General features: G+C 36.8%; 1 protein-coding gene and 1 long non-coding RNA gene across 8 annotated transcripts in view; one reads left to right on the top strand and one right to left on the bottom strand.

Moving 5' to 3' along the window:
• NLK (nemo like kinase) overlaps window positions 1-13,036 on the bottom strand; it is a 152,085-nt gene that overhangs the window by 19,166 nt on the left and 119,883 nt on the right. For all 5 annotated transcript variants that reach the window (XR_002912037.3, XR_002912039.3, XR_008515059.2 and 2 more), the window contains exons 5-7: window positions 12,462-12,547; window positions 7,416-7,625; window positions 3,641-3,742 (exon numbers count right to left, since the gene is read on the bottom strand). Coding sequence is in view for 2 of the 5 variants with exons in the window: in XM_002827151.5 (XP_002827197.2) it covers window positions 3,641-3,742; window positions 7,416-7,625; window positions 12,462-12,547 (398 nt within the window). In the remaining 3 variants the exon portion in view is untranslated. The remainder of the gene's footprint in view (window positions 1-3,640; window positions 3,743-7,415; window positions 7,626-12,461; window positions 12,548-13,036) is intronic.
• The window catches only part of LOC129051067 (uncharacterized), a 37,246-nt gene continuing 30,071 nt past the window's right edge, over window positions 5,862-13,036 (top strand). For all 3 annotated transcript variants that reach the window (XR_008515060.2, XR_010138220.1, XR_010138221.1), the window contains exon 1: window positions 5,862-6,006. This is a non-coding gene — a long non-coding RNA (uncharacterized LOC129051067). The remainder of the gene's footprint in view (window positions 6,007-13,036) is intronic.

Here is a 13,036-nt window from a genome sequence, read left to right as displayed (position 1 = left end):
TCAATCTAATATTCCTATATTAAGTAATTTAAAATAAATACAGTGAGATAGAACTTGCCCCAGTTAGACCCCCAAATGAAGACCTCCCAATTGGCCTAAGCAGCATCACTGAGGATTACTAGGAGTCTTTTCTAAAAGCCAGAGGCTCCTTCTGTGTGCACACATTTTTATTTCATGTGAAGTGTTATACACTGCACTGTATTGTTTGTAAGCTTAAAAGAAATTGACCCCAAATTTCTCTATAGATTTTCGTAAAGATCCTTTATGTTAAGGCATAAAAAAGACTGAAGCTTATCAAATGCCTTTTCTGCATCAATTGAGATAAACATGATTTTTCTCGTTTAAGGTGTTATAAAATATTAATAGATTTTTCTGTTATAAAATATTAATAGATTTTCTGTAGGTGAACCACCCTTGCATTACTGGGATAAACCCCACTTGATCATAATGTATACGTTTTTAAAAGTCACAAGCTTTATCTGCTATTTTAGAGTCATAACTTTAATGGTTAATATTTATTAAATGTTTAGTATGTGCCAGGCACTATTCTATGCTCTCCTTACATGCATTAGCTCTTTTCTCACTGTAACAATTTAATGAGGTAAAACCATTTTTAATCACCATTTTACAGATGAATGAACTGATATACACAGAGGTTAAATAATCTGCCTAGGTCATAAAGGGAGGTACTAGTAAAGCCAGGATTCATACTCAATCTGTCTGAAAACTGTATTGTACAACTCCCAGTTCACAATTCAAAACATGTGCAACATGGTGAAACTGAGATTGACACTACACTCTTTTTTTTTTTTTTTTTTGAGACGAAGTCTCGCTCTGTCGCCCAGGCTGGAGTGCAGTGGCGTGATCTCGGCTCACTGCAAGCTCTGCCTCCTGGGTTCATGCCATTCTCCTGCCTCAGCCTCCTGAGTAGCTGGGACTACAGGCGCCTGCCACCACGCCTGGCTAATTTTTTTTTTTTTTTTGGATTTTTTTAGTAGAGACGGGGTTTCACCATGTTAGCCAGGATGATCTTGATCTCCTGACCTCGTGATCCGCCTGCCTCTGCCTCCCGAAGTGCTGGGATTACAGGCGTGAGCCACTGCGCCCGGCTGACACTACACTCTTAATCACTACAGTCCAGAGGTTATAAATTGAGTACATAACCTGCGCAGAGCACTAAGCTAAACCCTATACATTTTGCAGAAAAGTCATGATGTACAAAAACATAAGCTATGTTGTATATTCCAAAGACCAAATTAATCTTTTAAAGTAAAAAAAAAAAAATCCAGGTGGCTACATACCAAATATATTTGTGTGTAGGTGTCTTCCAACCTCAGCTGTAAATAGCTATAACATGAATGGCGGTACCTTCAAGTAGCTGCTAATAGGCCAACAAGAGGCACATAGGATATGCATCATGTGGTTGGTGAGTGGGCAGGGAGTGGAAAGTGAAAAGGTAGAATCTGATTGGTGGCTTAAGTAAAGAGCTTCAAGAACCTGTTGACATCTCATGACAGCAGCGATGATAAAGATCAACTAGCAAACATAGATCAAAAACTGAATTTCCATACTGGAGGAAAAGTGGAAGCAGGCAATATGCTAGGTTTATTTACATTCAATTATATATTGTTGGTGTAACTTTATACACATCTAGCTGGATTAGTGCTAAAAGACCATGAACATCTGCCTAAGGAGACCACTTCAAGCAGTGGATAAAAGCCGTTTAAAGACTTTAAAGTCTCTGCAAAGTGCATCTAGCCTTTAAGCAGAAATGGCCTCCTAACTAGTTTTCACTCCACCAGTCTTCTCTTCAAAATCAAAATATGCCGACACCAAGACTGGAAAGGGCTGCCCCTAACTTTTACCACAGTGCTCCCTTAAGGTCATCACTAAACTCAGTGATAAGCAAAGGGATTACTGTTAAGAGGCCAATTAATAGCAAAATATATAAGAAATGATTTGTTTAGACATCTCAACCTATTTAACTAGTTAAATAATAGTGGAACTTTGGATTTTCCTTTCCTCTTCTTTTGCTTTACAAAATAATATATTTACCCTTTTTTTATTTCATGGAAAGTCTTAGGTTTTTACAACTAACAGATTTTTAAAATTTTCACAGAAAAAGTACTCAATTGCCAGGAATGCTCAGAGCAGTGCACAGTGACTTTTGGTGCAGTAGGTTACATTTTCCAGCCCTTCTATCTAGACAGCAGACAGGAAACTCCTCAGGAAACCTTGTTCTTCAGGCTGCTGTTTAGCAACTCTTTGACACAGATGATTAATTAACTAGCAACCATTAACAACAGTTAAAACTCCTCTAGAGACAGAAGGGTAGCATAAGGGTGTCTGATCTTCTTCACTCTTCATTATTGTTTACCTTAAACCAGGCAAGATTTACTAATTAATGAAGTCAGTGAAAGAGGACAATTATTTTGCTACTTCTAAGGACACATTTACCAAGAGGCATTAGTAAATTAGTTTTATGTTCCTGATGCTGGCCAATAAATGGAACATAATAGATCTTGTTAGTTCCTTCTATAATATAGAACTTTCCTCTAGGTTAAGACTTACTGTGCTCTTCTAAGGGTGTTAGGGCCTCATATTATTTTACAGTTCTAAACCAAATGCATCAGAAAGGTGTAACCATCAGGGGGCTATTTAACATACAAGCATACATCTCTATTTACTAGCCTGGGCTGGTTTTAGAAGAGAATGTACTTTACCTCATTGCCCTTTATGCCTGTGACAACAAAAGCTCTGGAGTCACACTAGAATTACAGAGAGAGAACCGCAAAGGGAAGGTGAGGCCTTCCCTTTGCAAATGTCCGGCTGACAGTTTGAGAGGAGAAGTGTCAAATTCACTCTGTCATTTGGTACCATCAATCAGATAATCTAAATGTCCAATTCAAAAGAAACCAAACTCAGGAAAATTTGTTGCTGGGTCATCCTGTTCTAGTCTTATCTGTTCTGTTTTAATTTGTTGCTCCTAGGAAAAGTATTCCCCTTATTCACTCTTCACATCATTAAGCTGTTCTGTCCAAAGAAGATTAGGGAGTGCTTGTAAAAACTGTTGCTAAATCAACAGGTGGAGATAAAAAACCATCTTGTCTTTCTCAGCAGTGACTTGGCTAGTTGCAAGTAATACTGATGAATGCAAATCTGGCAAATCTATCTTCATACTTCTTTTCTAACAACATTCACATCTGATTCTGTGTTAATGGCAAGAGTGCAATAGCAATGGCTTCACATTCCTGGCTGGAATAAGAAATACGAGGTATTTTGGCTCAGTATTTGGAAAGGACATCTTGATATACATGTAGTAGGTTATGGCATTGAGGTCAAAGCTCCATCTCCAATAATTTTTCCCATAGACACCAATAAATCAGGAGATGTAAAGCCAAGGGTCATTTATTAGCAAAGGAGCTACAAAAACACACACTTTCTCCTATGGCATTAGGAATGAGATTTTATTTAATTTGACAAATATTGAACATTTTCTTACTTAGGACCTTGATGTTAAAAAAAAAAATCCTACAGATAATACATTTGCTTAAAAATCCTTAATAGATTATTCTATTGGAAGGGAAATCTTGCCCAAACAGATGGTTACCAGAAAAAGATTCTCCCCCCTTCCCCTCACCTGTTTATGAGGACCCCTGAGTATATGTGCCTTAGCGCCTTCACAAGCTGTCCTCATTGCTTCCAGTGATGGTGTGCCCAACAGATCCGTGATCAAATCCAACTACAAGGAAATAAAATACAGATAGATAGCAATCTCATGGAAATAACTTTTCATTACTCTTAAATCATAGCCTTAGAAATGTGGACCAAATCTGGGGGAAAAAACCTTAAGACAAGCTCTAGATTAACCGACAGGAGCCCCTACTTTTACTTTCTGGCCTATTAAAAAAGATTTCTAGGAATTTATAATAAATAAATTCCTCATGTAAAGGAATTTAAATAAATTCCTGTTAATTTATTATTCCTATTTATTATTTAAAAGTTCCTATCTATCCTATTCCTATTTATCCTATTATTTATAATATATATAGGATTATCCTATATATCCTATTCCTATTTATCCTATTATTTAGTTCCTATTTATCCTATTATTTAAAAGTTCCTACTTATTTATTTAAAAGTTCCTATTTATATGATAGAAATATAGAAAATATGTTTTGATAAGCATGACATTCTAAGGCTACAGCAATTTGGGAGTCTGCATCTGTCTGTCCTGTTTTCTTGATACCATAGCATCTAAGATCTTTGCAGAGTTGAACTCCTCTTCTGTTGATGGCTAATGACTATTCTTTCCAAACAGTTAATGAATGGATTCTGATGCTTCAAATGGATTCAGGCTCACCAAGGAGCTAATCCACAAATCAGACACCTGTGATTTAATAAATACTGAAAATATTCACACCTGAAATGAAAGCTAAGCTCTCCATGCTTGGGCCAGTACATATCCTTTACATTGTAGTCATGCTAGAAATCTCTTACGCTGGCAGAAAACTGTGACACTTAGAAAAATATGACACTGCATAAGACCACATTTAGCTAGCTGGACACAATAAAAGAGACCAATAAAACAGTCTTCTTGCAAACAAGTCTTTGGGTAGCAAACTATCTTACCAATTTTCTGTATTGTCACAATTGTTCTAACTTCATAACCTAATTAGCAATAACATTTCATTTGGATCCCTCCAGGATGGGAAATTCTAACCTACAGAACACTTCTTTTCTTGGTTCTGGGCTTGCCAAATATAAAGCACTATTTTCTGCACTTATCTAAACCATGGGGTAGCCATCAGCATCACCACCCTACAGGTTAATGGAGATACTTGAGAAGCTTGCTTTCCACAGAAGTAAAGATCTCTATACAAAACTTTTTGGAAAAGTGTATAGGTGATACTTTTGGATCTCTAACAACCACACTAAAGGCAGAAGGAAATGACTAGCTTATAAAAACAAATTGAAACATTCAGAAAGTTGTCTAAAATGGGTCAGATCCACAGATGAGAAACACTTTTATGATGTCTGCTAGTACCAGGGTAATTAAATCTCAAAGATACAGAGAAAATACAACAGGAAATAATGACTTCCATTAGAAGTTACAGCCTTTTCCTATTTTAGATCTTCATTTCTCACCCCAACACACACCAACAATTAGACAGACATGAATTCTCCTGCAGTGGCTACGTCAGACTGCCAAACTGAAGATCTATGTATTTCTCTAGCAAAGGAGATATCTGAACTCCAGTCCAGTTGCTTCACACTTTCCCTCACATATTTTTTGCTGCAGCAATTCAAGATTCTTGTTCCATATATAGGATTTGAATACTTCCTTATTATTTTTTACTTAAGCTTTTCTGTATGCAAGGTAGCAGTCACATTCATTTTATGACAGCTTATGCCCAGATATGATAGTCTTATAGGTTAAGTCTGTTAAACTTTACTTTCTGAAGAAATTGAAAAGTGAATATTGTCAAAAGTACCCAACAGTAGATTACGTATTATATGTACATAATTTTTTTTAACACCAGAATCAATTTTTAAGATGTAAACTTTAAAAAAGACAGTTCAAATGTATAGCACAGAAAAATTTAAATGTTGATAAAAGCAGATATAGTTTCTAATATATTAGGTAAAAATCCTTTGTAGAAAAAGCATAAAAGAAATAATTCTGTCTGGTCAAGTGCATTAATTATTTACAAAGACACAGTAGTCAGTGTGATCTTTTAAAATGTCATCAATCAAATCTTAGTATTCCTTTGGTCAAAACCTTCATTTAAGTTTTCTATCACACTTAGAATAAAATCTTAAGGCTTTATCATGTCACCATGGCCAGGTTCTTTCTCACTTTCTGACCTCATTTCCTACCTACAGCGTCTTCCATCACATACCATCCCTCCAACATGCCATGCTTGTTCCTGCCTCAGGGGCTTTGTTATGGTGGTTGTCCCTCTTCTTGGAACACTTCTCCAGCATCTTACTGCCTTATTTTATGTGAGTGAAATGTTATATCCTCAGAGAATCCTTTAGTGCCTGCTCTGCTCTGCCACCATTAGTCTATCCCTAACCTGGCTACATTTTTCTTTATGGAACTTCCATTACTTGGAATTATATTTATTTGCATATTTATTTTTGTCTCGTGAAAGTTTCACAAAGGTTAAGAACAACGCTGTCTTATTTACTGCTGTATCCCTAGAGTCCTGGCACACTACCACCATCGTAATTGCAAACATTTACAGAGTGCTTACTATGTGCCAGGCCCCATTTTCAGCCTTCCTACTTCATTGTACAACAATCCTCAGAACAGTTTTAGGGGCCAATAAAAAAAAAAAAAGAAGAAGAAGAAGAAAAAAAAAAAAGGAACAGAGAGGTTAAGTAACTTACCCAAGATTTAACATAAGTGGTGCAGCTAGGATTTGAACCTACCAATCTGATTTCACAGCCTGAGCTCATAGTTACTACATTATTTTCATGCAAGCAAATTAATAAAAAATACCCAGTAATTATCGCAAGTCAATATGTGTATTAGTGAATAATTAGCTTTAAAGACAATTCAAGTAACATGAATGGCTTCTAAAGGATTCTCTGAGATTATATTTTAATCATCTCCTGATGTTCTCTGCCATATTTAGATATTTTAGTCCAATAATAAAGGTAGAAATTTTCCTAAATGTTCAGATTTCAAGAAATCAACACAATAAAAATTTATATTCTAAGCACAAAGTGTAAGTACATTAAGTCATCAATACATTTTCAAGTCAGAGCCATTCACTTAGAAGGAAGAGAGGCCTTCTAATAACTGAAGATTATACCTGTGCAAATTGTCACAGCAGAGCTCACAGCTATGCATCAGTGCATATAATAAAGTCAACTGGCCGGGTGCAGTGGCTCATGCCTGTAATCCCAGCACTTTGGGAGGCTGAGGCAGGTGGATCACCTGAGGTCAGGAGTTCGAGACCAGCCTGGCCAACACAGCAAAACCCTGTCTCTACTAAAAATACAAAAACTAGCCAGGTGTGGTGGAGCGTGCCTGTAATCTCAGCTACTTGGGAGGCTGAGGCAGGAGAATCGCTTGAACCTGGCAGGTGGAGGTTGCAGTGAGCCAAGATGGCACCATTGCACTCCAGCCTGGGCAACAAGAGCAAAACTCCATCTCAAAAAATAATAATAATAATAAGAATAAATAAATAAATAAACTCAATACTCCCTCTAAAGGCTCATAAGTTACAAAATGAATCTCTTTGTAATCTTCAACTTTATAACTTTCTGAATTTTAAGTGAACCTGAATTTCCTAAAAGCAAATTAGACAGTATAATGAATAAGCCCAAGACACATGTGCAAGATGGATTTTCCTTCAAATCTGTAATAGAATTGAAACTAAAGCCTTAAATTGAAATCATACCTGCTGAATGGGACTCTGTGCCTGAAACAATATTCTTCGTCCTAGTAGTTCTGCAAAGATACATCCCACAGACCAGATGTCAATAGCATTGCTGTAATGACGGCTGCCCATCAGGATTTCTGGAGCCCGATAATACTGAGTAACAACTTCCTGAGTCATATGACGGGATTCATCTAATTCTTCCACTCTGGCCAATCCAAAATCACAAATCTAGATAGAAAAGGCAATCAAAACATTGTCAAGCAAATACAAATGAAAGAGTAAAACAAAACATCAAAATTTTGATAGAGCACTGAACTTTGAAACTTTTTTTTTTTTTTTTTTTTTGTGATGGAGTCTCACTCTGTCACCCAGGCTGGAGTGCAGTGGCACAATCTCAGCTCACTGCAACCTCTGCTTCCCAGGTTCAAGGGATTCTCCTGCCTCAGCCTCCCGAATAGCTGGGACTACAGGTGCCTACCACCACGCCTGGCTAATTTTTTTTTTTTTTTTTTTTTTTAGTAGAGAAGGGGTTTCACCATATTGGCCAGGCTGGTCTCAAACTCCTGACCTCAGGTGATCCATCTGCCTTGGCCTCCCAAAGTGCTGGGATTACAGGTGTGAGCCACTGCGCCCAGCCACTCTGAAACATTTTTAATGATATAGGTATAGTATATTTATGTCAATATACAATCTGGTTTTATTTGGTTAAGAGAGGAAAAAAGTCTCAAACTTACATCATTTTCTTAAAAATATTCTTCTCATCTTTATCAATAAAAACATGTCTGTTTTCAGTTGATAATCAAAGCAAAAAAACTAGGTGAACGTAAATGACTTTATTTATTTTTTTTTAGACAGGGTCTCACTCTGTCTCCTTGGCTGGAGTGCAGTGGCGTGATCGATCTGAGGCTCCTCTCACCTCAGTCTCCTGAGTAGCTGGGACTACAGGCATGTGCTACCACACCTGGCTAATTTTTGTGGGGTTTTTTTTTTTTTTTTGTAGGGATGAGGTTTTGCCATGTTGCCCAGGCTGGTCTTGAAATCCTGGGTTCAAGCAATCTGCTTGCCTTGGCCTTCCAAAGTGCTGGGACAACAGGCGTGAGCTACTGCACCTGGCCAAATGCATACTTCTAGGTTTGATTTAGAGACCAACTGTTGGCCAGGCACAGTGGCTCATGCCTGTAATCCCAGGGACTGAGAGGACTGCTTGAGAGATCAGGAGTTTAAGACCAGGCTGGACAACATAACAAGATCTCAACTCTACAAACAATTAAAAAAAAAACAAAACTGGGCATGGTGGTGTGCACCCGTAGTCCCGGCTACTCTGGAGGCTGAGGTGGGAGGACTGCTTGAGCCCAGGAGTTTGAGGCTACAGTGAGCTATTACTGTGCCACCGCACTCCAGCCTGGGAGACAGAGTGAGATTGAGACCCTATCTTTTAAAAAAATTTTAAAACCCCCACAAAACCAACTACTTTCAAGACTAGTTTATAGAGGAAGATATCATAAGATAAAGAGGTGTATCTTGAAGGTCTCCTTAGCTGAGACTGTGTCTGTCGTCTTTATGAAACATATATGAATTTCTTTAAAGCAATGGGTTTCAAACTGACTCCAGTTGAATCTAGTTATGACTTTAGGCATTCCATGAATATTATATCCAAACTTCACATGTACCTATCTATTTAAAATACAAATTCATACTCAAATGTATAAATACGTTAAAATGCAGTATACGGTAGAATACTAATGCTACGGGGTTCATTCATTTCTTCATGCCATAAATAGTTAAGTCAGTACTTGTTATATTATATTACAGACTGTATGTTAGAATCTGGAGATACAGCAATAAATAATAAAGACTGGTTAACTTCTATACAAACTTAGAAATAAATCTTTTCTTGCTATTTCTGCTCAACTGAAAAGTATGCTGAGGGTTACAAGGTGAGCTATTAATAAACAGCAGCCGTGCCACCACCAGCAACTACCACTTATCTTTAGGAATTAAAATTTTCTTGATATTGGGCAATCAAAACACAACTAGGAGCACTGAGGATGAGATCAGATAGTAATGGCCATCTAAGCTCCAGTGTTCTCACTGATTAACTTTACAAGTCACAATACTGCAAGTGATAAAATACGATTTTAAATCTGTTTTCTAAATTGAAGTCCCCAAATAAGATTTTATTTGAAAAAGAGTTCTGGCAGCTTAAAAAGAAAATCTGAAAACCCCATTCTAAAGAAAACAAAATTTACCCCCCAATTTTTGGCAATCCCCTTTTTCTGATTTGAATCTACTATGTCTGGTTACATCAAATGAATTCAGATGTGTATGTGGGAATGAATCAGTATGAAGCCACCATCTTTACAACTTAAGAAAGCAGGAAAATTTTCCATACTATACAGATAAACCATATAACATAACAACAAAAGCCCGAGTTCATCAAATATGTTCAAATAACATATATATATATATATATATATATACATTTTTTTTTGACAGTCTCACTCTGTCACCCAGACTGAAGTGCACTGACATGATGTCGGCTCACTGCAACCTCTGCCTCTCAGGTTCAAGTGATTCTCGTGCCTCTGCCTCCTGAGCAGCTGGGACTAGTGGCATGCGCCACCTCGCTTGGCTAATTTTTGTATTTTTAGTAGAGACAGGGTTTTGCCATGTTGGCCAGGCTGGTCTCAAGTTCCTGGCCTCAAGTGATCCGCCCACCTCAGCCTCCCAGTGCTGGGATTACAGGCGTAAGCCACTGCGCCCGGCCAAAATAACGTATAATATTTTAAAAACTCTATTACTTGGCCATGACTCTTGAGGATATTTTTAAAAACCAAACCAACAAAAGGAAAGAACATAATTTTTTTCTTGTATTTATATGAGAAAAACCAACCAACCACCCATCCAACAAAAAAATGCCTTCTGTTATAAAGCAAATCCCTTATTAAAAACATCAGTATGATTTCGTCATTTTTAGCAACTTATGTGGAAGACAACCTGAGTCCAAAACAGGAAGCTTACATGATCAGATAACTAAAAAAATTCCAGCAAAATTATCCATGTTGTGCTTAATAGGAAGCAAAATACATTCACGATATGGAAGGATACTGATTTTTAAAAAATATTTTGTTATAATGATCTTCAATGAATTTGTATGTTTGAGAAGAAAGAACTAGTGTCTGTAGCCTAGACTCTATTCTGGCTTTTAAAAAGTAGGCCCGTAAGATGAGTCAAAGGAGTGGAGCAAAATTTGTTTGTTCTGATTTGTGTGTTGTGTATTCACAAATGGCATTTTCCTTTAGTTGCCCATTCATACAGTCCAAGGTTATAAAACCGTAACAGACAATTTGGAAAATGAACTTCAAGCAGTTAATGGCATCAAACATGACAGGTCCTGCACAAAATCCTGTGTGAAGTCTTCCAGTCAAAAACTAAAATAAGAAGAAATTGGCTTAAACTGTCATAAAATTGATTAGGTATGAATAGGACAAAAAAATTTCTAACTATAAGGTTTAAATTTTTTTTTTTTAATTAAAAAACGATTATGGGGATACGCTGCAAGTTCTCTTTAAAAAGTGAAAAGGTGGCAGGAAAAACTCAATAACCTATAGAAGGAATACTTGAGTAGATTTTGGTGGCAATTAACTTCTCTGTGGAAACAAAAGACTGAATTACAACATCAGCTATTTTTAGGGAAAATATGAAAAATAGGTTTTCAACTTTCTAGAGTTAAAATAAGGGTGAGGGTTCTTCAAAGCTATAATGAAGGGAGAATTTTCATTCATAAGCAGTATAATCCACCAGCTTTTCAAGAGAACTGACCTACAGTTCAGAGAAATCATTTAAAATAAAAAATGTATTTATACACTTGGTTTTATTACTTAGTTTAACTGCCAGCAACCTAAGTAATAATGATAGTCTTGATTACTTTTAAAGTGGGTAACATTTTAAAAATTTATTTTTCTTTTCAAATATAGCAGTTAAAGGCCCTTATTTCCAATTTCTATTATGAGGAAAAATATAGTGGACCTCTCTCTATTCAAGAGTTCTGCCAATACACATCTGTATTAGAGGTAGGGAAGCACAAATATGTGGACTTTGCTATTTGCAAGCCCCTTTTTAAAGGAAAGACAATGGCTTTACTAGGGAAGAGAAGTAAAACTGAAACTGATGACTTGAGATTCAGGAACTACTAAATTCTGTAATCAATTCCTCTTCAGAGGAATAATTAAGAATTGGCTACTATACATTATGGAAATACACTGGATAGGTGCATATTACCCTTTTCTGGTTTAGCATTTTCACTTTTTTTTTTTTTTTTTTTTTTGAGACAGGGTCTCACTCTGTCACCTAGGCAGAAGTGCAGTGGTATGATCACAGCCCATTGCAGCCTTGACGCTCTGGGCTCAGGCGATCCTCCCATCTCAGCCTTCTGAGTAGCTGGAACTACAGGCATGTGCAACCACACCTAGCTAATTTTTGAATTTTTTATTGAGATGGGGTTTTTCCACGTTGCCCAGGCTGGTCTTGAACTCCTGGGCTCAAGCGATCTCCCGCCTCAGCCTCCCAAAATGCTGGAATTATAGGCATGAGCCACCGTGTCTGGACAGCACTATCCCTTTTAAATATGTTTCTACTTCTTACTTTGCTACCTTGGTCAAACAGCATATAGATATGTTAGCTGTGTAAAAATGTAGACGGTCTTCCTAAAAGTCACACTTCATTCTCTTATATAAACAGAAGCCTGCTGTTCTAATATTTCTTCTGATATGCACTTCTTTTAATAATGGAACAATCTGTAAAGGAGTCACCTTCTCTATTCTTCTTTCTAGTTACACTATAATTCCAATTTCAGTGTTTCCAAAACATAGGCCAAATATCATGAAAAGAACATGAGGCAGGACTACAAATTATTACTATGGCTATGAGTAGTGATATGGAGAAAACTGGGTTAACTTTTAGTAAAGTAATGGAAATGAACTTATTTCTTTCACAAAAATATGTCCTTAAACCTGCCCTGACATTCTGATTTTTCCCAGGTATTTAAATAAACTGAAAAGCTACCTTTAGAACACAGTTGCTGTTCACAAGGAGATTCCCTGGCTTAATGTCTCGATGTAAAATGCCAGCTGAATGGAGATATTTCAAACCTGAAATAACAAACAGATTTAATTGCAGATATTTAACTCCTTTTACTCAACCAATAATTTAAAACAAACCTTGGAAGAAAACAGTAGAGGATTTAAAATTGTTCCCTAAATAACTGCATAATGAACATTATTAAAAGCTAGTCCCACCTCAAAATACCGTAATTTTGCTACAGTAAAATAAAATGTCACCAAAGGTTTGCAAAGTCTATAGATAATGTCTATAATTTAAACAATTATGTAGGTTTAAATACAGATAAGCTTCTTAGGCACTCGAGTTAAGCCCATACTAATAACCTTAGATTGCTAGTCAGTGTGGCTATTGGACTGCTGCTATTGATACTCTTAACCTGCAACTCGGAGCCTGCTCCAACAAAACAGTTTCCATTACCACAGGGAATCTTTCCCAGGACAGATGTTTCACTGATATAACAAAATTCAGGAACTTGCCCACACTGTCAGTAGTATTCTTTACCACTCAGAATCAAGAGG

This window comes from Pongo abelii, chromosome 19, assembly GCF_028885655.2.
Source record: "Pongo abelii isolate AG06213 chromosome 19, NHGRI_mPonAbe1-v2.0_pri, whole genome shotgun sequence".
Lineage (NCBI taxonomy): Eukaryota > Metazoa > Chordata > Mammalia > Primates > Hominidae > Pongo > Pongo abelii.
This window is presented reverse-complemented; position numbering and strand designations above follow the sequence as displayed.